Source organism: Colletotrichum tamarilloi (genome assembly GCF_030869305.1).
Source record: "Colletotrichum tamarilloi strain Tom-12 chromosome Unknown Scaffold_3.1, whole genome shotgun sequence".
In the NCBI taxonomy this organism is placed as follows: Eukaryota; Fungi; Ascomycota; class Sordariomycetes; order Glomerellales; family Glomerellaceae; genus Colletotrichum; species Colletotrichum tamarilloi.
In genome coordinates, this window is record NW_026849386.1 from 956,302 (window position 1) to 979,757 (window position 23,456).

General features: G+C 53.4%; 10 protein-coding genes across 10 annotated transcripts; 6 read left to right on the top strand and 4 right to left on the bottom strand.

The window, feature by feature from the left end:
- Positions 1–914: 914 nt before the first annotated feature.
- CTAM01_01481 (uncharacterized protein) lies at positions 915–1,208 on the top strand (the record flags this gene model as incomplete). Its single annotated transcript, XM_060517523.1, has 1 exon — positions 915–1,208. One exon carries the CDS (start codon positions 915–917, stop codon positions 1,206–1,208), a length of 294 nt encoding a protein of 97 aa, XP_060387984.1.
- A 1,054-nt stretch (positions 1,209–2,262) lies between these two features.
- On the top strand, positions 2,263–2,511 carry CTAM01_01482 (uncharacterized protein; the record flags this gene model as incomplete). Its single annotated transcript, XM_060517524.1, has 1 exon — positions 2,263–2,511. One exon carries the CDS (start codon positions 2,263–2,265, stop codon positions 2,509–2,511), a length of 249 nt encoding a protein of 82 aa, XP_060387985.1.
- A 1,630-nt stretch (positions 2,512–4,141) lies between these two features.
- CTAM01_01483 (uncharacterized protein) lies at positions 4,142–4,891 on the bottom strand (the record flags this gene model as incomplete). Its single annotated transcript, XM_060517525.1, has 1 exon — positions 4,142–4,891. One exon carries the CDS (start codon positions 4,889–4,891, stop codon positions 4,142–4,144), a length of 750 nt encoding a protein of 249 aa, XP_060387986.1.
- A 2,912-nt stretch (positions 4,892–7,803) lies between these two features.
- Positions 7,804–10,443, bottom strand: CTAM01_01484 (hsp70-like protein; the record flags this gene model as incomplete). Its single annotated transcript, XM_060517526.1, has 6 exons — positions 7,804–8,072; positions 8,125–8,410; positions 8,669–9,553; positions 9,645–9,810; positions 9,977–10,154; positions 10,401–10,443. 6 exons carry the CDS (start codon positions 10,441–10,443, stop codon positions 7,804–7,806), a joined length of 1,827 nt encoding a protein of 608 aa, XP_060387987.1.
- A 1,172-nt stretch (positions 10,444–11,615) lies between these two features.
- CTAM01_01485 (uncharacterized protein) lies at positions 11,616–11,939 on the top strand (the record flags this gene model as incomplete). The annotated part of the gene is made up of 1 exon (XM_060517527.1): positions 11,616–11,939. The coding sequence occupies one exon, from the start codon at positions 11,616–11,618 to the stop codon at positions 11,937–11,939; it is 324 nt and encodes a 107-aa protein (XP_060387988.1).
- Positions 11,940–12,462: 523 nt separating this feature from the next.
- CTAM01_01486 (uncharacterized protein) lies at positions 12,463–13,906 on the bottom strand (the record flags this gene model as incomplete). Its single annotated transcript, XM_060517528.1, has 2 exons — positions 12,463–13,283; positions 13,357–13,906. The coding sequence occupies 2 exons, from the start codon at positions 13,904–13,906 to the stop codon at positions 12,463–12,465; spliced, it is 1,371 nt and encodes a 456-aa protein (XP_060387989.1).
- A 129-nt stretch (positions 13,907–14,035) lies between these two features.
- Positions 14,036–14,296, top strand: CTAM01_01487 (uncharacterized protein; the record flags this gene model as incomplete). Its single annotated transcript, XM_060517529.1, has 1 exon — positions 14,036–14,296. One exon carries the CDS (start codon positions 14,036–14,038, stop codon positions 14,294–14,296), a length of 261 nt encoding a protein of 86 aa, XP_060387990.1.
- Positions 14,297–16,370: 2,074 nt separating this feature from the next.
- On the top strand, positions 16,371–17,253 carry CTAM01_01488 (eukaryotic initiation factor 4E; the record flags this gene model as incomplete). Its single annotated transcript, XM_060517530.1, has 3 exons — positions 16,371–16,583; positions 16,637–16,708; positions 16,765–17,253. 3 exons carry the CDS (start codon positions 16,371–16,373, stop codon positions 17,251–17,253), a joined length of 774 nt encoding a protein of 257 aa, XP_060387991.1.
- A 677-nt stretch (positions 17,254–17,930) lies between these two features.
- On the bottom strand, positions 17,931–20,582 carry CTAM01_01489 (AMP-binding enzyme; the record flags this gene model as incomplete). Its single annotated transcript, XM_060517531.1, has 4 exons — positions 17,931–19,184; positions 19,250–19,545; positions 19,644–19,982; positions 20,534–20,582. 4 exons carry the CDS (start codon positions 20,580–20,582, stop codon positions 17,931–17,933), a joined length of 1,938 nt encoding a protein of 645 aa, XP_060387992.1.
- Positions 20,583–22,839: 2,257 nt separating this feature from the next.
- CTAM01_01490 (BolA-like protein) lies at positions 22,840–23,375 on the top strand (the record flags this gene model as incomplete). The annotated part of the gene is made up of 3 exons (XM_060517532.1): positions 22,840–22,935; positions 23,004–23,110; positions 23,177–23,375. 3 exons carry the CDS (start codon positions 22,840–22,842, stop codon positions 23,373–23,375), a joined length of 402 nt encoding a protein of 133 aa, XP_060387993.1.
- Positions 23,376–23,456: the final 81 nt, after the last annotated feature.

The following is a 23,456-nucleotide window of genomic DNA, read 5'->3' on the forward strand; positions in this document are numbered from 1 at the left end:
CTGGTCTATGCCGAGGCTGAGCGGGTTCGATAGTTTCACAGACTAGTTTTCTCCCCCTTCTCTTTGATTCCTTGGTGATTCTTCTCAATTTTCACAATGTGCCATAAAGGTGGTGTTGTTGTAGGTGGTAATCATGACGTGCAAACTTGGCGTGGGTAGAGAAGGGTTGTATCAAAGTCTAGTCTACCTTAGAGTTTCTCTATGAAAGGGGGAGGTTGCTAGCACCTGGAGTTTAATCGCAGTCGCGCAAGAGACTCGGACTTGGTTCGCGAAATTCCCGAGGGGAGGGTCCTGCTGCTGAAGAGTGCCAGAAGATAACTGAGAGAGTTTCGGAGACGACTCTGGCACTTATGCGGACGTCATATCTAGTTCGCCTGTCTGCGAGTCAAGCTCTTATCTTGCGTGACCGACTTGGGGTTTACCTTGCTTCCTGTCTAGTCTGGCAATTTTGGCTAGATTGTTTGGGATGCGCGCCCAATCTGCCCTTTTGCACACACACACGTATTTCACTGGCATGTTTTGTTTGTCGGCTTCTGCTCAATCTCCGACACGCTGGTCACCTGTCACCGTCGTCAGGTAAATGAAGAAAGCGAAAAGGTTTAGGTGGGACGAGAAGGAAGATCGACGGGGCTTTGCATCTGGCATGTGACCGCCCTTGGCAGGCCTGCCGAGCCCTTCAACCCTGCTTCGCAATTACCGCTTCTGGAAAGTCCTTGGGCTTCAGGTTTGATACAACCCGCGACTGAGTCGAGTTGAGAGGGTTAGCACCCGAGGCCACCATAGGCGAGAAAGGGATGAGCGAGAAGCTCTACGGATTGTCCGTGGATGATACAATCTGAGCCTCTGTTGACGTCACAAACGACGATGAGACGAGTTGTAAGCCTGCCTGCCTGCCTGCCTGCTTGTCCAAACATATGCTGGTACTCGTTGGCATATGGCATCTTATCTGGGACTTGACGACTGTACCTATCAAGGTGCCCCTTGAACGGCGCACAGAGAGGGTGAAAGAAAGCATACAGTTTGCAACTCGAGAATGGGGGGTTTTCGCAGTGTACCTGACCAGTCGGGGGGTAAGCCAGCGTGGGAGGCAAACTCGAGCGGCGGGCGGGCCGGGCCCGGCCCTCCGACACGCGCCAAGATTAGACGGGACGAAAGATGTGCAATGCCGGCCGCTTGTCGTCCCAAGTCTACCGTGCCTCCTTGTCTGATGATTTATCGAAATAGTAGCAAGCGTTTACAGCGAGGTGCACGATAGTCCGTCCGTACGGTAATAGCCGACCAGAGAACCTAAGATGAAGCGCGATGGCCAGGCAAAAATGCGCTATAACCACTGGAAGGCCCCCCGGGACAGCAGCCGATTCGTGAGGTTTCACGCCAAGCTGACTTATTGTTCGAGCGACAATGGCAATTGGGGGTCCCCAGACACTGAGACTCGAGAAAGCCAGGGCGTGGGGGGGGGGCCTTTTTCTTGGGGTGGGATGTATTGCTGATCCACAAGGTTTTGAAGCAATCTATCTTCTTGGCGGTTTGGATGCGCTGGCCTCTGCGAAACGGTCCTTGCGGCGCAACAAAGGGGGGTGGACTTGATGACTACCTAGGGAGGGAGCATTGGGGGAGATCTTTGTTTCTATGTAAAGATCCTCCCGTCTTGGGGAGGAGATAGCGTAGCATTCGGACACGGCGTGAGGCTCGTTCCCTCGTTTCGGGGGCCATTCTTAGACCTGAGGCAACGGGATTGTGGATTTGGGGTCGGGGGGTTTCTGGTGTTTTTGGAGACGGGGGAAGGGGAAGAATTGGTCCGTGGCTAATTCTATGGACAAAACACGCCGCTCCGGAAATATCACGGCCCCACTCGGGGTCATGCCGGGGTCGGGGCCCGGGCCAGAGCCATCGGTGAACTCGCTTGGAGCATGCGTAAGCCGTCTCTCTAGACCACATGTGTCTAGGACAGCGAATTCAGTCTGGCTACGCTCGACTTGAACTGATCAACGCTGCCAGGGCCGGAAAGATGAAGCAGGGATGGTTTTAGGCAGAGTATGGGTAGCAAAGATTACTCGTGGCTAGCCTACCGCGGCGCCTACATTCAAGACTCAAGGTAGTAAATCCAAAAGGCGTTCTGCTTTCCCAAATAGCAGCCTGGGATCCACTGAAGTTGATGTACCAATTTTACCGTCTGGGTTACCAATGTACAGAGAAGGGTTTGGATTGTCAAATTCTTGTGTGTAGTGCCCCATCGAGGTACTTTATGGCAACAACAGTTGTATGTGCCACCTCAGCGTGGTCAACAGTCTTATGCTTCTCCTTAGCATATCATACCTTTCCTTGGTGAACTGCACGCAGCAGGAGACCAGCAACACACCGCCGCTCGGCTTCTCGAAAACGAGGGTGCTCTCAGGAGAATGTTTTGTGTCGCTAGTAGGGGACTTGGCCCTAACTATACTACACCCAGACCAATCGACACGGCGAATGGGTTATACAGTCAGTCTTCAATCGTCATCCTCATGTGCTTGATCCGGTGCGAATAAACCTCGGCAACGGGCGGTTCTCAGAGAGGCGAAGGGCAAGGTGTCTGTCCTTGATGGTATAGAATCAGTAGCGGAAGTCTCCCGAATCCCCTGGCGAGTGAGTTTCTCCGATGGGGAAGAACCAGCGTTCTTCCACCAGGCGACATTCCTCCGGCCGCAGACGTGGCTGCCTTCCGTGTGGCGTCAATAGATTCCCGGATCAAAGTTTAAGAGAATAAATACTAGGTCAAACCGTATGCGAGAGCTTGCTTAAGAACTTGATTGTGCTTCATTATAGAGCTCATTCATCACCTCGTTCGAATTGATAATTCAACATAGGTTCCAGAGCTTCGTCATCTGGATTCCCGTCACGCTGAGGGCCATTACTATAGCCCGTAAGGCGCTACTTCCGTTTGTCAAGCAGCTGTAGGTAAGCCTTGGGGGCTGCAACGTTGTCAGATGAGATTTGAATCCTGCATGTGAACGATTGCAATGGGATAGAAACATCCGTCTACTAACTCAACGACACAAAGATCGCAAAGCAAACTGGAGAATAAGATTACCTCATCTCATGGCGTTCTACCTTTGCAATATTGGTATCCCAACAGCATGGTGCAGTCAACCATCTTAATGTCAAAAAACCAGCGTCGAGGTCTTTTTCACAAACTTGAGCTTAGTGAATGACAGTCATGGATATCAATAAGATACACATCTTTCCCCCATTTCCTTGTTTAGATCCTTCGACAGCAATTGTTATGGCCATGGGGAGGTTATTTGCAAGCATTTGCTGAGTGGAAGTATCCTCAACAGAGTTTCGAATTCTCGGTAGCCAAAGCACTCGTCTTCAGTGCTCAAAACTAGCAAGAGATGGAAAGAGGGCTCTGCAGACTATTGGGATGTGGTGAGAAAACAGACGTCGTCACGTGGAGGACCCAATTTTACACCGGTCTAGATAGGAAACTCACCATGGTGCCTGCCTGCCTGCCTCGAGAGTATATACCCCGGTCCCTTTCCTATTCTTTTTTTTGTCCTCCCTCAATCTCAATATTCGAAGCCGTAGTCATTAGAGGCAACGTATTCCCTTGCCATTCTAATAATAAATATCGGGCCTAGTGACCGAGTGGTGAAAGCCGTGAAGTGCTGACTAGTGCGTGATGCTCCGTACTCTTCAGGACTCCTGCGTTCAATTTTCAGTCGGCTCCTGTTTTTTTTTTTTGCCTTTTCTTTGATTACTGCCTGAAGGTAGTCTTGCATTTCGTTGGTGTACTTTAGGCCCTGGATACGTGTGCTCAGCCGCATCTCCATACTCGAAGGCAGAACCTCCGTCGAATCGAGGTCTCGAGGACGGTTTGCTATGACTTATCACGCAAGCTCTAGCAAGCACAACCCCTGGACTTTACCCAGGGACTAGAAGCAAGATGGCTTCAAGCTATTGTTGTCGCACTGCATTCTATTGAAGGAAGTTGGCGCCTAATCATGTAGGCGTCGATGGACGAGTTTTATCCTTGTTGACAACTCTGAAGAGCAAATTGATACAACTCACGCCTTGCAGCGTGATACCGATGCAGCCGAATGACTAAAAACAATCCCAGCCGTCTTACCCTTGAAGACAGGGTTCCCAAAATGCCACTGAGCAATCAAACAACCACCCGAACGATGCTGAGCTCGTGATCCTGACCGTAACTAGCGGCGAGCCTTCTCCAGTCAATCGGAATGAGCTGCCACGGCCCCTTCCGCTGCCCCTTACAGCACGCCACGCCTTCGTGGAATTCACACCAGAAGTCGCGATGAATAGGGTCAACGTAGAGATCAGCCGTCTCCAAGTCCGGATCAGCCAGCAGCCGCAACAGAGCCTGAAACGGCCTGGAGTGGGCAAAAGCGTCGTCACGCCGCGTAATGGCGGCCCTCCGCGACTGCGCGTCGGCGGCACTCTGATTGAAGACAATCTTGTCGGCGCTCGTGGGATACAGCACGAGCCTGAGGTGCCGCAGGGAGCCGTTCAGGATCATATCGGCCACGGCCGGGGAGACGTGGGTCTGGAAGACGTTGCCCAGGCGGCCCGGCGAGAGCTCGAGGTGCTTTACGCGGCGGCGGGCCTGGGGATTACCAAGAAGCCAGGGGCTGCCGTCTTCGCAGATGGCGCGCTCGACGGCGGCGCGGGGCCCCGTTTGGAGGTTGAGGACGAAGCGGTTCTGTTCGTAGAAGAGGGCGGAGCCGGCGGCGTAGAGGAGCGGGTGGGCGAGGAGCAGGTCGTGCGGGAAGGGGATCTCGGAGAATTCTGTGGGACCTATCTGGATTGGATTTGGGAGTACGCAGAGGTAGGATATGATTTGGTCCCGGATCTCGACGGGAAGGTCAAAGAACTGGTCGAAGGTGCGGCAGGCCATCTTGGCGGGTTCCCGACATGGTCGGTGGCAAGGTAAGATCAACGGGTGATGCCCTGTAGCCTCATGAAAGACTTCTAGAAGAAAAGCCTTCTATCAGATTAGATCGGCAAGACACTAGGTATTCCTGATGCTGATGTCGTATGGATGAGGAATGAGGGTAGGTAGTAGTGACACTGGGACTGGCAGAAGGTGGGGTTATCGATTACGTGATTGGCTGCGAGGTCAGTCAGCCCCACTGTGGCGATCGAACTCCATGCCATCGTGCCTCTGCCCTGGTCAGTTCTATTTCGACTTCACACCATCCTATGTGGCATGTCTTTGATGGAGCTCAGATACGTCGAGAGTCTACGGGAGGCAATGACAATAGATAAAATCTCCTCATTTGCTGGCTTCTTAAGGTGGAAGAGCACTATATTCCGGATGAGCGGGGAATACTTGAGCAACACATTGTGGTATAAGACGGCGTCGATGCAACAAACATTTGGGACGAGGTGTAAGAAACATTTACTTGGAACATAGCGCCTTCTTCTGTTGACAATCGATTCAAGCAGATATTGCATTGTTAGATCTATCTGTGCTGTCTATTTTCGCCATTTAAGGTACAACCACTCCGAGATGCGTTTCGCACCTTCCCTTTGTGAAAGAAGTTAAAAGAAAAAAAAGTTTGGTTGACCACATGATGAATCAAAACACCACCGCCTAAAAGCCTCGGAAGCATCACCGAGGCAGTCACCCGATCAAGCATCTCGACTCGTGGTCGGTGACAGAGGAAGCATTGCTGGTCCCTATGGACCTTCCTCTGTCGCCTGAGGCATGGAGTGGTGTTACTGGGAATTGTATAGGTAGCATCAAGCACATTATCCCTGATCTAGGCTAACAGCGATTTCCCGAGGGATTCGAACTCTCGACTTACGATTCCCAGGAAACAGCCCTTAAATTTGGAATGGCTCAGCTATTTTCCACGTCCGTTTTCATTCCCGACCTCCCAGCCTGTGAGTTCCCGTGAACAGCCTCGTTGGATATCGTACGTGGGAACTTCTGAGGCGAGATGAATCACGACGAGTTCACTACTGCAGAGGAGGCTATGAAGGAAAGCTGGATATTCGCCAAGACTGTCAGGTTTCGCTGCAAGTGCGAGCATCTTCAATCGCGTGAGAGGCCCCGTTTATGGCATGATGTTATTCGGATGTCAAATCAAAAGCTCCGCGTCCGCGTCGCCGCCAGAGTCATCTGGGCCTAAAATTTCAAGCTCCTCGTCATTGTAGACCAGCAGTTCGCTGCCCACGTCGACAACTTGTCTACCTACACACCACCACTTCCCTCCATTAGTCTTAACCAATCGGTAAGCAAGTCCTGCATCCGCTACAAATGCCCGAACGCGATTTCTGATCCGCCACATTTGGGCATCTTTGAATTCTGTCTGCGCGTGTATGGCTTGACTTGCGGGACGCTCGAAAACCGGCATGTCCATCCCAGAGAAGGGAGATGTCCTGCCCAGCCCACATTCATTCTTGGTCGTACTTGAAGGTATTTGTGGCGGATTTTGTGATAAAGAGTATCCGTCTAGGCGTGTAATATGATTCGTCGCCCGGGGTCAGCGAATTCGCAAGGCAAAATTTGAATTGATCATAGTTCTGGGATATATCCTTTGATGGAAAGGTCGACGGAAAGGCACTGGGGCTGCTCTGTATGGACCTTGCATCGCGGCTTCTCACCAGAAACGAATGCATTCACAGCGCATCTCCTCTGAAGGGAACGTAGTCCAGGCAAACCTAACACCCACAAGCGGGAGACGATATCAAAACGAACAGGTCAAACAACATGATTTTCTGAGCAATCCGATGCACCAGGCAATCGTCTCTGATGAAAGTCCACAGCTAAAACATTCAACCTCAATATGAAGCTTCCCGGACCCCTTATTACCAGCTTGTCCGTCATCAGGCTCAATCGCCAGAGCGCTTTGCTCAATCGCAAAGTATAGAGAACCGACCCCGCGTTAGACGAGACCACACTGAAGCCTATAACTTTCCATAACGTGCACAACGGACTACACTAGCCGCTGGTTTGCTTCACGGACGCCTATCGACGTGCTTCGACCTAAGCAACACCTGCTAATATAAAGAGTGGCCGTACAAGAACCACCGCGGAAAGAAGGACTAGAAAACATACCGGTTCATCGCCGATATACATGTATCACCGCGTGCTACTACCTTGATATCCCTCCGTCATCCACTACCGTATTCAAGGGCCATTCTTTGACACTACCTTACCTTAGAAGGCATTTCGGACGAGTGTCCCCATCTTGCTGAATGTTCACTAATGAATAAACCATCGGCAATGTTGGAAGTTGGTAATAACGTCAATGAGAACGCCAATGAGGAAACCATTAGGAACACCATTGAGGACACTAGTGATGACGAGGATAATGAAGGGAATGGCGATGAGAATGTCTCGACTAGTAAATCTCAGACGCAAATTGGTTGGCAACAATCATGTCACGTCGCATCACGTCGTTGCATCATTCATAGTGTCGGACCAAATTGAAGTAAGACGTAATTTCATTTCATGTCGCCCTGATCCTTTCTACAGTTCTATGAAAGCCGTAGAAGACGGCACCTGGTAGGCATTCATACTCGCCCGAGAGTCATGCCAGTGTCGTGTCGTGTGTGTGTGTGAAGGGGTTGTGGAGGTATATGGGGAGGAAGGCGGCGGGAAGAAAGGAGGAACTTTTAAGTGCCTTTTGATATCACCTGACCCAAATTATTCGCATCCTGCCTGGCCGTAATCTGCTCGGCCACCCAAACGCAAGAAAGTTGAACCAGATACACCGCATTGAAGCGGCCTCATCAAAGCCGTAAACATCCTCCGCGCGAACAAAACACTAGAGATCTTTCTCACATGTTTTGAAGCATTTATCGGGAGGACATAGCCTTGGTCACGAGACGCTTGAGAGCGAGCTCCTGCTTCTTGAGCTCGTCGGCACCGCTGTCGGTGATCTCGAGGGCAGCCATGGCCTCGGAGACCTGCTGCTCGATCTTGTCCTTCTGGCCACGCTTGAGCTTGAGGGACAGCGTAGGGTCGGAGATGATCTCCTCAACACGGCCAATGTAGGACTCAAGCTGCTGCTTGGCCTCGAAGCGCTTGCTGAAAGCCTCATCGTTGGTCTTGAACTTCTCGGCGTCTAGGGAGGAATTAATATGTGCATCATGCAGTGGTTGTCGACAAGAACGTACCGTTGATCATGTTCTCAATCTCGGAGGAAGAGAGCTTGCCAACAGAGTTGGAGATGGTGATGTTGGCGCTGCGGCCGGAGGTCTTCTCGGTGGCGGTGACCTTGAGGATACCGTTGACATCGACCTCGAAGACGACCTCGAGGACGGCCTCACCGGCTCTCATGGGAGGAATGGGAGCAAGAGTGAATTCACCCAGGGAGGTGTTGTCCTCGCAGTTGACACGCTCACCCTGGTAGACGGGGAACTGAACGGTCTGCTGGTTGTCGGCAACGGTGGTGAAGGTTCTCTGAAGGGGGATGTTAGTTTTTGATCTTTACAGCGGGTCAAGAGAACAAGAAGGGACAAGTGCTCTCCACCTGCCACGGAAGTGACGGATGGAAGGAAGGCGCTGCCACGGATGAGGAAGGCGTTAGCGCCAACAGAGCGCCCATCACCATAATAGTCGCAGACAGGCGAAAACACCAAGAAAAAATCGAGAAAAATCAACGAAGTCAAAAAACGGGAAAGGAAAATGAGGGTTCCTGACTTTTTTGAGGCATGGAACATTTTGCCCACGAGTGACGACGGGAGCGAAGATGTTACCCTCCATGGCGACACCGAGGGACAGGGGGCAGACGTCGAGCAGGAGAAGGTCGGCGGTCTCGGCGGAGGTGGCCTTTCCGGAGAGGATACCGGCCTGGACGGCGGCACCGTAGGCGACGGCCTCATCGGGGTTGATGCTCTTCTCGAGCTTCTTGCCGTCGAAGAACTCGGACAGAAGCTTCTGAATGCGGGGGATACGGGTGGAGCCACCAACGAGGACGATCTCGTCAACGCCGGACTTCTCCATGGAGGCATCCTTGAGAACCTGGGCAACGGGCTCGAGAGTACCGTTGAAAGCCTTGGCGTTCAGGTCCTCGAAACGAGCACGGGTGATCTGGGTGGTGTAGTCCTCGCCATCGAAGAGAGAGTCGATCTCAATGGTGGTCTGGGCACCGCTGGAAAGGGTACGCTTGGCACGCTCGCAAGCAGTGCGGAGACGACGGAGGGCACGGGGGTCGCCAGAGAGGTCCTTCTTGGTCTTGCGCTGGAAGTCCTTCTTGCAGTGGTCAAGAAGGTTGGTGTCGAAGTCCTGACCACCCAAGTGGGTGTCACCAGCGGTGGCCTTGACGGTGAAGACACCGCCCTGGATGTTAAGGAGGGAGACATCGAAAGTACCACCACCCAAGTCGTAGATGAGGACGTTGCGCTCCTTGCCAGACTTTCCGGCACCAAGACCGTAGGCAATGGCGGCAGCGGTGGGCTCGTTGATGATACGGAGAACGTTAAGACCGGCGATGGCACCGGCGTCCTTGGTGGCCTGACGCTGGTTGTCGTTGAAGTAGGCAGGGACGGTGATGACGGCCTTCTCGACCTTCTTGCCAAGCTTGACCTCGGCAATCTCCTTCATCTGTTGAGGGGGTTAGCAAACTGCGTATTTTCATAAGTTGTGTGACGCCGGCTTTTCATTTCCGGTCTCATCACCAGAGAGCAAAACGCACCTTGAGGAGGACCATGGAGGAAACCTCCTGGGCGGAGAAGGTCTTGGTCTCGTTGAGGTACTCGACCTGGACCTTGGGGTTGCCACCCTCGTCGACGACCTTGAAGGGCCAGGACTCGATGTCCTTCTTGACGGTGGGGTCATCGAAGCGGCGACCGATGAGACGCCTGTGAGAGAATGCTGGTCAGCGATTTGTAGTTGTGTAATTTTTTTTTCCTGCTCTCTGCCATTGCTCCGGATTACCCCTCCTTGGGCGGGGAAAATTCTCACCCACCCCGGCTAAAGTAGGAATCTAGAGCAACAGCAGACGGAGAAAACGGCGAGGCTACTCACTTGACATCGAAGACGGTGTTGACGGGGTTCATGGCAGCCTGGTTCTTGGCGGCCTCACCGATCAGACGCTCCTTGTCGGTGAAGGAAACGAAAGAGGGCGTGGTGAACGAACCCTGCTCGTTGGCAATGATTTCGACATTGGTACCCTCGTACGTGGCAACGCAAGAGTAGGTAGTTCCTGTGATGAGAGGACTCGGTCAGCCTGACACGTTCTTTCGGTGGTTGTAAAACTCCTCCTCGAGTCTCTCCTTCCGTGATAGTTGATTGATGTTTGACGATATTTTGCAGCGTTGGCGGAAGTGACATTGTTCGTGATGCCTGAAGTGACCGAACCCCTCAAAGTTGAGCGGCGACCGACATCGCCACAAAATAACGCCCCTCTCAAAAAAGCATCGTCCATCAGCAACAGGAAAATAAAACTCACCCAAGTCAATGCCAATGGCACCATCGTAGACCTCGTCCGCCATTTTGAGAGATTTGATATGCACAAAGACAAAAAAACGGCCTGTGTGAATGGGGGAGGGGGAGGATTGAAGGTTGGGAGGTTTGCGCGGAGGAGAAAGATATGTGAAGGAGGGCGGGCGGGCGACGTGGGGTCCTTTCAAGAAGAATTTCTCTCGCTCCAGTCGCTCAACACAGGATTTTTGTGAAGGCCGAAAAAAAAAATCAATTTCGACTTTTTTTTCTGGGTCCCCCTAGCCCCACCAACCACCCACGACCACCCTCGACTACCCCCTCCAGCGCTGAGACCATGCTACTAGCGCGCGGGCCATGCCACAAAAATTCGAGAGATTCGAGGGCGGCGAAGCAATTTTTTTTGCCATTTCATCCCGCTGTGGCCCTTGCTGGTGGGCTGTCTCTTATCTTATCGCACCCCGGCCCGCCATTTTCTCGCTTACTGCCACTCTCTGTCACTGTGAGTTGAGCAAGGTACCTAGCCGAAGTCGAGTTAACTGCTGGTTGCAACCACCTGCTCTGCACCCGACTCGGGAGACTGTTTGAGAGCCTCTTGATGGTGTCTGGCTGTATTTCGGTACTTTGCAAAAGCAACAAAAGCTGTTGACATTGTCTTCTTTGGCTTCAAGTAATAGTTTGCTAACCCGGACAAAGAACGTCGTCATTGATACTGAAATACTTACCCATCCTAACTTTCAACAGCCTGCAACTTTCCCCCTCGTCTCTCTCGTCCACATGCCTTGTTGAGCTTACCTTACTACTCCTCGTCCTCCCTCGTGCAGGTACCGGCGCTTAGCAGCTTTTGAAAGTACTTGGTCCATCATCCATGACATTGCTTTTCTCACCGCCTGACTCGACTTGGACAAGCAACCCAGATGCCTACCAGTGGACTCCCGGCTTTCTGTGGCAATCCCACGGGAGACCCCTTCCTTCCAGCGGCAAATCAGTCTCAAGTTGCCGTGGTTGGGGTTACCTACTCAACTGTTCTCAGTCTCCGCGACTGCTCGGTCAAAGAGGGACCTTCATGCAGATATGTCGGGCTTCCCGAAGTCGGTCAGTTGCCCAGCCAGAAAAAAGCGTATCCCTCTTTTTGGCCGTGATACCGTCCCCAACTCAGGTCCCCCTGCACGTGTATTTCGTTGCCCCTCAGAGAGTTCCTGGAGGGGTCCTTCCCAACTTGCCAATGCCTGCCAAACGATTGGCTCTCGCTTGCCCATTCAGACGAACGGCCGACGTCTTTCACGCAGAGAAACAACCCGACAATATCCCGAACATGTCGGCCGAGATTGAATCTAAGCATCTCTCTTGCGCAAATTACTCTAACCGCGGCAATCTGTCCTCGTCGGACAATTTTTCGACGCCTTTGGAGTCCCAGAGACGGGTGGAGCCGCCGCCGCTTGCAACTGTTAGTCGCCCTGGGAACCGCAACTCGCGAGCCCACAGAAACCCTCATGCACGAACCCTCGCTCCCCACACACAATGGCCATCTCTACCCCTCAGGATATAGTCACCTTCTCGCAGCCAGATTTCCAACCAGCTCGTCCGGCTTCGATTTCCGGATATCTGATCATCTGCGTCGATGGTTTAGTGGTAAAATTCTCCGTTGCCATCAAGCAGCGTCGGGGAGCCGGGGGTTCGATTCCCCCTCGACGCATTTCTTTTGCCAAATCTGCCTCATAGCCAGTCTGGACGTCCAGTTTTTGTTTCTTGGATGAAGTGCTGGCTGAGTGAGGCGACTAGAGTGTCCCTGAGACCATCTCTAATCTTTCTTGTTCATGGTCATTAAGAGAGCTGGTCATTACAAGTTTACAGTGATCCTCTTCATCAAACCTTGCCCTAAATCAACAACACCAGCTCACATGCCTGTCTGCCCCCTTGAGTGATATCTGGAAAGGAGTTTCACATTGTGTTGCTCGCTCAGATGTCAACTCAAACAAAGGTCCGCCTGATCCTCATGTACAAGCCACGCCATCAACGCCGAAAATTCACCACTCCAGGCCCAGTTAAAGCTAGCTGGTAAAACCAGATTCCTAAACACCCTCATAGGTCCCAGCACGACCGGACGACGGATCGTATGCAGAGTCCGCCCCACCCTCATGGTTTCGCCTGTTGTACTCATCCCGCAGTTGATAGACGTATCTCAGGAGTTGAATGAGCAAAATGTACATGAGAAGCTGCCAGAACAATGGACGGATGATCGCAGAGAAGTATGTCGGTCTAGGTTGCCTCATCTCACATGCGTGGTCGACAAGCGAGCGTGGCGATGAATCAACCTCATCCGTGTGGCGCCAGAGGGTATAGTAGGCCGTCCGAGACTCCAACAACCTTCTCCTCTGGCTACCAATGGGCTCTTCTCCATTGGCACCCTCGACGAGCGAGACTCTCTGAACGACGGGGACAAAGGAAATCAGCACTCTCGACAACGGTGGCTCTATCGGCGGCTCTCTGAATCGACTTGTCGAAACGATAAACCCAGTAGACGTCGGGCTCAATAAGGCGTTGGATGGTCTTGGCAGCACTCCTGGATCGGGGATCTCAAAGTCACCCGGCACATAGAGTTCGTCGGGCTCGCGCCATTCAAAGTGAAGAACCTCGGGAGACAGACGAATGTTGACGGAAAGCCAAGCTGCGTAAGCCACGTCGTGGTGAATCATCTGGAAAATTGACCGGATAGAAGGGTTCGGGCCGTTCTCAGGCCAGGTCATTCTCACCCAGGTCAGGATTGGCCTTATGAGCAAGAAGGTCTTCATAGTATAATAGTCGACTTGCTTCCAAAACAGAGGTGGCAGGCCGTGATTCTCTTCTAGTAGCATATTCACCGTTTTTGCTCTCAACTCCGATCGTCTGAAACCTAGTAGACAGTTAGTTGCTGTGTCTTGTTCGGGGTTGCGTGGATGAGGGTGGAGGGGAGGGGGGGAACCAACCTTCGTGCTTCATGAACTGCTTGTCCTGATGGAGCAGTGAAAGTCGCTGCTGGTTGTCTGCGCCAAATAGCTGAAGTGAAAATATCTGTTCCTCGAAAAGCTTCAAGAAGAAGGCCCTCATGACTACTATCCGTTTGTAGTCGCAGGCAATCAGATCATCCCAAGGGCTCTTGTCTCGCGGATCTGGCCGGGCAACTTTCTCGATAGTACGTTCCATTTCCGAACTCTGGTCGCCAGTTACCACGGACCATACGGGTCCTGGAGGCGGAACATCGCCAACTTCGAAAATCTGCTTGGCGTGGAGATTGATATTTGATATGATGGCGGCATAGTGACGCGTAAAGAAGTCGTCTGTAAGCGAAGAACGTGGAAGGCCCCATTGTAGGACGAGTCGTTCGGGGCAAAATCCTTTCAATTCTTTGAGGTCTTTGGACGCAAATGCTCTGGTTGCTGATGGATTTGCTTTCGTGTTCTTCCTGTTCTGTTGCGCCGTCGGACTGCAAGCCTCGCTACAATTCGGGCCATGTGAACCTGGGTACGTTGGTGTCATCTGGAGTGCTTTGAGGATCGATTCAAACGTAGTGTAATGCTCGAGAGGTTCGATGGGTGTTCATAGATCGGTCGACGAAATTCTAGATGGTTGAAAACCGTCAATTTAGGATAGCTTGCTCAAGAAACGATGTCGCTCTTGGTAACCAGCTATCTGTACATCGCGACCGCGTCTCACGCAGCGCCGCCTCGGTTTTATGAGTATCACGCTGCTTGCTCAACTGCGTTATCATACGAGCATGCTCTGCAATCTAAACGGGCCGTTGTGCTCCATACTCCCGGTCGCTGTCCTTGTGAGAATCCGAGGGATGACGCGGGACAAAGAACACTCAACCATTATCATCGATGTCATTGTTGTTTGTCTCCAACAGGTCGGCATCTGGTCGCGTAGACCTATTATAGAACTTCCCAACGAGATACAGGCGATGCATACAGCCGCCTAGCAGCTACGTAGCGGAACAAAGAAAACGTATCCGTCTTCCACCCTGCGTTCCCCTCCTAGCTCTTGGCCGACGGTGTAATGGAAAAGTATGAGAGTAAGTAGAGCAAGTGTCCTGTTTCTTTCATTCAAGTCCAGGAGCACAATGCAGCTCTCCTAAAATGACCGTCCCTCTATTCATTGAGACGACGTCAATAGAGCCTCGACGCATGTGGGGCACAGTGTCCAATGACTGAAACAAGAGACCGACCTGGCCGAAACGAACCCTAGAGCCATCACCGCTTCAAGCCGAGCTCGACTCGCCTGAGTTTTCGATTGCAGAAGAGGGTGGTAGGGGATGACGGGAAAGATTGCCTAGCTTGCGTGTTGCTTGACTCAAGATGAAGGAATTTTGCTCAGGCCACCTAATTCGCAGGTCACCTGAGCTGAGCGGGATGGGAGCTTCATAAGAAATGATAACATTTCAAGTCATTGAATGTGATTGGCAACGGAAGGATTTAGGGAAAGCTTCTGGAAAGGTCCCCCGCAGGTTGAAGCCAAAAATATGATGGCAGTGCTTCGAGGCCAGATAAAAGCGTGATGTCGAAACAAGGATGTGTCTTTTGGCGTAGGAAGGGGCAAGGAGAAGGGGTCAGGAGGCGGCGCTCGGTTCAGGCCGAGTATGGAGAGGACCGTCACGACTGCGAAAGGCTGCAAACAGCTGGTAGATGGGTGAGCTATAGAAACAGGAAATAAAAGGAACAGTCCGGATGACAGGAGCAGAAAAGTAGCAAGCACAACCCTAGGAGTCGGAAGCTTCGTCTGAGCTGTTGGACGTGGTCGAATCTGAAGGCAGGAAAGAAAAGTTATCTGACTTATCAGCCTTGAGCAATGACAGGCAACGTAAGCTAAAAGTCAACATGAACAGTTTAATACTTCTATTAGACCGCTAGTCTTGAAAAGACAGGAGGGAGGGAAGGCAACTCAACACTGGCGAAACGGATTGCATGGCGATGTAGACAGACATTCAACAAGCCTCACAACACGACACGGAGTTACAAGGTGTGTAGGCTGACAAGTGCTACTATTGGAGCAATTGACATCCACTGGGCTGCTTAAACTTCCGCAAACCTGGTATTGAATGGGACCAGACTGACCTTGCCCTGGATTTTTCGTCTCCTTCGCTTCTTGAATAACCTGAGGTAATGGGACCGTACCCATCAGGCTAGGCTCACCTCGCCTCCGCTCTCACCTTGAGCAACGTGCCCCGGGCTCACCTAGAATCCCACTCATGTCGGGGGCTTTCCTTCGCCCTAACTAGCACCCCGGGACCGCACCTCACTGAGTGGGTGGGCATCTCTGCCTTACGTGCTTGGTGTGGCAGTTGTGCTAGGTCGTAATTGTGAGGTGCCCTGCGCAAAAAATAAAAAAAACCTAGGCCTCGCCCACCAAGAAGGTACTGAGGTACACCTTGATATACCCCACTTTTACGACGCCTTGCTCCCCTCCCGTTGGCCAAGCCCGCTTGGGCATTTTTTTGCGACTGGAAAGGCTCTCGCTCGCAGACTCAGACTTCTGTTTGCTGCGCGCAATCCCTCGCAAAGTGCAAAACCCATCGCAACTTCCCATTTCTCGACCTCGTCGTCTCCCCACGAAAAAAACAGAACGTCACCGCCCGTTCTAATCTTTCCTCTAATCCGCCCTTTCCGATCCTTGCTGACTTGCCTGGCGCAACGTCGGAATCTCCCCCACATCCGAATACCTGGAAGGAAGCAATCGCCCTCCAGTACTTTCCCAATAGTGAAGCGAGCAACCGTCGTCACCACCACCTTCAGCCACTCTCGTGCGGAACCCTCCCACTTTCCAACTCTTCCACCTTACAACCGCGACCAGCGACCTCTTTTCCCTTTGGCTTCTTCAACCTCCGAGATAGCCTAACTCGCCTTTTCCTTCAGAGATTGCTTCCCAGCGCCTCTGACGACCTATTCTACCCCTCATCGGTCCGATCCGTAATCAGCCCGAAAACACTACAACAAATCCATTCACGATGGCGACTTCTGTGCAAACACCCACGAACCCCGACCAGCAGGTCGACCTCTCCACCATTCCCATCTCCCCCGAGGGTGGTGAGAAGAGCGAGACCAAGGAGAACGACTCGGAGAAGCCCGTTACCGTTTTCCACGACAAGGAGAACTTCAACGTCAAGCACCCTCTGCAGAACAAGTGGACTCTCTGGTTCACCAAGCCACCCAGCGGAAAGGTTCGTCTATCCCGATTGGGAACGGCACGTGGCCAGATATTAACGTGGAGTAGGGCGACAACTGGAATGATCTTCTGAAGGAGGTCATCACCTTCAACTCAGTCGAGGAGTTTTGGGGTGTCTATGTACGTGCACCTTCCTTCCCCGCGGCCCCTCTTATCGCTCGCTAACTATTGACCAGAACAACATCGCCCCTGTCTCCGAGCTTGCCCTCAAGTCCGACTACCATCTCTTCAAGGCCGGCGTCCGCCCCGAGTGGGAGGATGCTCAGAACAAGCACGGCGGCAAGTGGTCCTACCAGTTCAAGGAGAAGCGCAGCATCCCCATCGACGATCTCTGGCTTCACGTCATGTTGGCCGCTATTGGCGAGACCCTCGAGGCTGAAGACGACGGAGAGGTCATGGGTGTTGTCGTCAACGTCCGCAAGGCTTTCTTCCGTATTGGTGTCTGGACCCGTACCATTGGCAAGAGCATTCCTGGCCGTGGTGACGGAGACGTGGCTGGTGGCAAGGGACGTTCGCAGGATAAGGGCCGTGACATCCTCCTGAACATTGGCAAGCGCTTCAAGGACATCCTGAACCTCCCCGCCAACGAGGTTGTCGAGTTCTCCGGCCACACGGACAGCGCACACAGCGGAAGCAGCCGTGCAAAGGCCAAGCACACTGTCTAAAGCGATGGACACAGCCTCTGAAAAGAACCACAGAAACGAATTACACAAGCTCGCACCACATGCTCACTAACGCATTTTATTGGAACCGATGGGCTCCACTACCTATCGAGAAGGCCGACTTCCGTCTGCGCGATATCACTTCTCGTTGCACTTTCTCAGCCGACTTCTTTTTTTTTATTTTTTGCCTGATGCCAGTGGGGGGGAATACGGGGCAATGCTACGCTATGCATCGATGATAACGCATCTCTGGGGCGGAAAAAGTTCTCTCTTATGACAGTCCTTGGAGCTCGACGAAGGCGTTTGCTGAGAACGAAAAAAGAGATCCATGGGTTTTATGGAACTTCTAGACGGCCATGATCGATAGTACATAGGCGGATGCGAAATATCCGGAATAGATACCTAGGTTTAGGCCAGAATGCCCTGGTGCACGCACCCTTATGAAATGAAGGTTGTTAATTATGCTTCTCCTTCATAACAAAACATTGCCTGGTGAGTTCTATCTCATCACTACAATCTTACTTCGTAAAGGTTGCGCAGTGAGGGTCAAATGCTCAACAAGGTATTATTTTGTCTAAATTCTATGCAACATTCCTCCATGTCCTAGTCAAACAAGCATATGTGCATCTCACATTGTGAGGTGAGTGGAGCAGTATCCGCGCACCAGTAGCTACTTATTCTTACAATTCATCATCGCTAAACTGGTCCTCAAAGACGGCCTGGACTAGTTGCTTCTTGTTGATCTTGCCCATGGCGTTGCGCGGGATGTGGTCGACGACCTTGAGCACCTGGGGAATCTTGTAGTTGACGAGCCGATCCCGGAGGGCCCTCCGCATGGCCATCGGGGACCAGTGTGGGACGACGTCCGTGTTGAGGATGACAACGGCGCCGACCTTGGAGCCCCACTTCCCCGAGGGGACGGAGACGACGGCGGCCTCGGCCACCTCGGGGAGGGAGAGCAGCTCGCGCTCGACCTCGAGGGCGCTGACCTTTTCGCCGCCCGTCTTGATGATGTCGGCGCTCTTGCGGCCCTGGATAAAGTACATGTCGCCCTTGGCCCAGGACGCCTGCGCGGCGTTGAGCCCCGCGTTCGGCACCGGTCTCCGGACGGCGACGTCGCCCGTCTTGAACCATTTCCCCTTGCCGTCCTCGCCTTCGACGAACTCCTTGGCTGTCGCCTCGGGGTTGCGCCAGTACTCTTTGAAGATTGTGGGACCTCGGAGCTGGATTTCGCCGGAGCGCTCGCGGCCCGATTTGGGGTCGACGTCTTCGCCGGGAGGGATGACGGAGCCGGTGTCCATGTCGACGAGGCGGGCTTCGACGCCGGGCAAGGGCCAGCCGACGCTGCCGTCGACGCGGTCGGCGAAATCGAGACCGCAGGAGAGGGCCATGCCGACCTCCGTCATGCCGTAACGTTCGAGGAGGACGTTGCCCTTGGACAGAGTCTTCCAGGCCTCCTTGATGGGCGTCGGGAGAGCGGCTGAGCCGGAGATGGCGAGGCGCATGTTGCGCGGGGAGACGGCTTCTCGTGTGGGCTCCGCAGGGTCGAGAGGGAGGAGTTTGTGGGTTGCGAGGAGGCGAGAGTAGACTGTTGGCACGACGGTGAAGAAGGTGATCTTCTCCTTTGCGATGTTCTTGTGTGTCCCGTTTGTGCTGTTGGTCCCGTTGACCCCGTTGGTACCGTTGGTACCGTTTGTACCGTTGGAGGTAATGTAGGGCGCGGCGAGGCGCTTCCAGACTGCGTCGGCGTTGAAGGGGAACATGAACTCGATCGTGGAGCCTGACAGGAGCGGCGTGAGGACAGCATTGACCGTGCCGTGGATGTGGTGTAGGGGGAGGACATGGAGGAGGTGGTCCGCGGGGGTGTAGTTCCATGCTTCGATTAGGGATTTGGATTGTGCCGTGAGGACGGATTGGGGGAGAAGGACACCTTTCTAATGTAGAGAATCAGCGATCATGCTCGGAGCTGCCACTTAAGTTCAGAAAGGGGGCAACGAACTGGTCGGTTGGTGGTGCCTGAAGTGTACAGCATCATGCCTGCGCCGTCGGCATCGGAATTATCTAGTTCAACTTGCTCATGCACGCTGCCACCGAGGTGCTTCTGTAGTTCGACTTGCGTCGGGCTTGAGAGGAGCTCTGTAGCAAGAACCTCCTTTGCTTTTGTGGCGAACTTGGCCGAAGACACGAGCAGCGACGCTTCGCTCTGGTTTAGAATATACTGGAGCTCGGCGGCGGGGAAGGCTGGAGAAAGAGGTACGGCGATTGACCGCGCGGCAAAGGCAGCGAGGAGGGTCACTAGAAATCAAGCAAGTGTGAGAATTGAGGCGCGTTGTTTGGGCCACAGCCAAAGGAGTCTAAGAGCTGTTGTGTAAGGGGTAGGCGACATGGCTTACCTACATAGTCGTAACTGTTCTCTACCAAGAATGCGATGCGCTCGCCATTAAGATCTGACTTGCCCGCTGAGTCTAAGAGCTTGTTCCGCGTGCGGCGCACGTCACCCAGGAGCTCTCCGTACTTGAAGCGGCGGCCAGATAAGGAGTGAATTACAGCCGTGGACTCGGGGTCATGCCGGGAAATGGCCTCGAAGAGAGGGATCCTTGGGAGGGATGTCGTTGTTGAAGCCATTCTTGCGGATTGCGAAGCGCGCGCGGCAACAAAGGATCGGGATACGGGACGGGAGAGGTTGAAGCTTGCGGTAGCTGTAGTACCGGCGACGGCGGCGGCGGCGAAGGCTGAGAAAGGAGATATTCGGCAGCAGCAGCAGCAGCCGGGCCGTCGAGCTACATTCCGCAAACCGGAGGCCAACATGGGGGTGGGGGGAGGAGGGGAATAGATATGCGTCGTTATCAATTGCGTTATGATTAAAGGAGGATCGGGAACACGGCGCTGTGACGGAGTGGGTATTGGGGGGAAGGGGGGAACGGACCCCGGGAGTTGCGAATGGTTGCCCTCGGATCTGGTCGCGGCAGCTGTTGGCGTGGGATTGCAGGTTGGGTGCGTGAGTGCGTGTGTGTGTGGTCTGAAGTGGTAATATTTTTTTGGCTTCTGTCAGGTCCCGGATCGGACTTCTCCCTGCAGGACCGCCGGCAGGATCTGCCGAAGACCGGACGGAAAACTTGGGTGGTTGAGTGTGGCTTGCCCGGACATCCTAGCAGCTCCCTTCTCTCTAGTTGAGGCTTGACTCTTTTATGGAGCTCCGGAGTTGAAGGTGTGAAGACCAGATACACGGAGAGGAAACCCGTCAGATGGTGTGTGCGCCTGCGTGGATATTGGACTGTGGCACCGTGGGTTGTTGGTGCGCTTTCACGGCCCAGCGCCTTGGGATCAGGCATTGGTATTTAGATGCCGTGATGCGTCGATTCACGTCCAAGGTATCCGTTCCTGGCCCTAGGATGTCTAGCGGTGGGGGAACCGTTCGAAGCGGCCGACGTTTCCCAAGCGGCACCTACATCTGCCTACCTATCCGTCCCTCCATTGTATAGCGTGTGGGTAAACCTCCGAGGTTGACAGCAATGACAGGTATTCAAGCGTGCCAAGGTAAAGATACTTGCGGTCCTCTCGACTTTTCTGCTCCCTCGCTAGGCTGTTGTGGTGGTGGTCACTGGTTGTGGTCACTGGTGGTGGTGAGGGTGGTGAGTCTGCTGCATCTCTGCCCGCTGCCGACCGACAATGTTACCGTACCACACGTCACTACCTTCGATATCCATGCAAGGTGCCTGGAAGCTCTCCCCAAAGAGTCCTCTTGGTTTCCCCGCCCGCATGCATTGGCGACGTTGTGAGCGAACAGCTGGTATTCTGGAACCGAGAGATCTAGATGATCAGGTGCCCAATGATGAATGGGTGCCCTGCCACTTGCTGCGTGGCTCGAGGCTCCATCACTCCAAGTCTATCCGTACTTATCGAGTAAGAAGAGGGACCGCCTCTGGCCTTTTGTGATGCGTGGTGACGAGGGTTGGGGGTTGGAATTTGGGGGGTCGGGTATGGATACGGATGGCAAGCCGCAAAAGGCGTCTGTGGCATCGTTCAGGAAACACGCGGTGAGCAGAATGGAGCCAACAGGCAGGGCACGAGGGCTGAGGAGTCATCCAAGGACCTGGCTGGAGGTGTGTCGGGTGCCCATGTGCTGTTGTTGCTTGCTCTGTGTTCCGCCGTTCCCCAGTTGTTCTAGGTGTTCTTGTTGGTCCACCCAATCTCAACGCGCGTTAGCGTCTTCGGACCACTCAGAAACATGGGACGGTAAAGCCTCCCGGGGTCTGGTAAGCTAGGTGTACGGAGTATGCAGCGTGGGTGGTTCTGGGAAGCGAAAAACAAAAAAAGGGCGGTGGGCATAACAGAGAGAGACAGAGTCACTGACACGCACTTACTGCAAAAGCAAAGCTAACTCGGTCGACCACCTCACACACTAACACGAGGTCGGCGGGGAAAATCTGCGAGGAACTTGGAAGTCAGTCATGTCTCCAAGACATGAGAGGCCAAAAATACAACCCAACCGGGAAGATGAGTGGCAACGGCTGACTCTTTTTTTTTCTTTCTCCTTTCCCTCTTCATCTTACTTACTTGTATTGTGCGCGTGTCCGCGGAGGAAAGTGCTGAAAATACGAGGAAGGAGGCGTCCGCAGGGTAAGCAAGGTTTGCCTACCTTAACACATGGACTACCGCAGACCAAAAGGAAAAGGAAAGGGAAAAAAAAAGAATGTACAGATACTGCACAGTGGGATGAGAAGGAACTTCCATGGGACATGCTGGCAGTCTCATCGCACCGCTGTCTGGTGCAGTGGTGCAGTGGTGCTGGAAGGAAGTTTGGAAGTGCCTCCCCGGTGCGGGTCCTCCGGTTACCAACCGGAAGGACAGAGGCAAGGCCCCCGGTCTGCTGATTGGCCGGGACGCATGTGCCATGTTGCCTGCCAAGCCCATCCCGCATGTCCGCTCTTTTCTCACCGATACACCGAATCTTCTCTACCTTCTTTTTTTTCCACGACGTACCTTACCTGGGCCGGGGTCTGCTTCCATTGTCGCTTTGGGCTCTTCTCCATCATCCACTCATCCTCCTTCTCGTCGTTCCTCTCTCTCTCGGTCTCTCCTCTCCTCTGCTTCGCTTCCTCTGTCAAGCGTCAAACCCACCAGCGCCACCCCCATCTCCCATCATCCATGCTTCGGCTCCCAGTCCCAAGTTCCAGGGTCACACTTTTTGCACACCGTACCTTTTGCACACGCAGCAGCGCAGCGGCTCCATTCCTCTGCTTCCCGCTCTCGTCGCTCTCTACCTAAACCGAAAAAAGCTGTTGGGCTAGCAAATCACAGCAAACCACAACCCACACCGCACACCGGCATCCGTACACTACACACCAGCGCAAGGGCAGCTTTCTTATTCTCCCCTGTCCAGTTTCTATACCTCCTTACCGCTTCTCGGTCGACGCACGCTGCCGCACGCCGCAGACCGTCGCATCCTACTTTTTTTTTTACTTGAAAACCTCCTTCCCTCTTCTCTTCTTTCCTCCTCCCCTTCTACTCCCCATGAACACATTCCGCCCCATTGTCGGCAGGATTGGGAGTAGCTTGATCGGAGGAACTACACACCTACACACACCAATGTTGCGAAGATACGCCCTCGGCTTCTCGGGCGCTGCCAGACCCCACGGAACCATGGCTTCCACCAACCCCGTTGAGGACGCTATTCGGTCCAAGGTACGATATCCTGCCCTTGAGACAATCTTCTTGTCTGTGAGCCAACGTTGCTGACCGAACCACTCCAGGTGACCGCCGCCTTCTCCCCCACCACCCTCGAAATCTACAACGACTCCCACCTCCATAGCCACCACAAGGCCATGGCTGGTAGCACCTCCAAGGAAACACACTTCAGGTACGGCAAATCAGACTCTGCTATTCCTCAGTACGAGACCTCTTTTGACTAACAGTCGTCACGCAGACTTGTTATTACCTCCGAGTCTTTCAAGTCCAAGATGCAGTCCGCCCGCCACCGCATGGTCTACGCCCTCCTGCGCGAGGAGATGGCCCGCGAGGGTGGCATCCACGCCCTTCAGCTCAAGACCCTCACCCCCGAAGAGGAAGAGAGACAAAAGGCCAAGAAGGCCGCCGAGGCCCAAGCTTCCGAGGACTCGACCTGAGCAAATTACAGATACTATAAAACCATATACCCACAACACAACATCACTCTGGGGGCGACCTTGGGGGGGTGTAATGACACG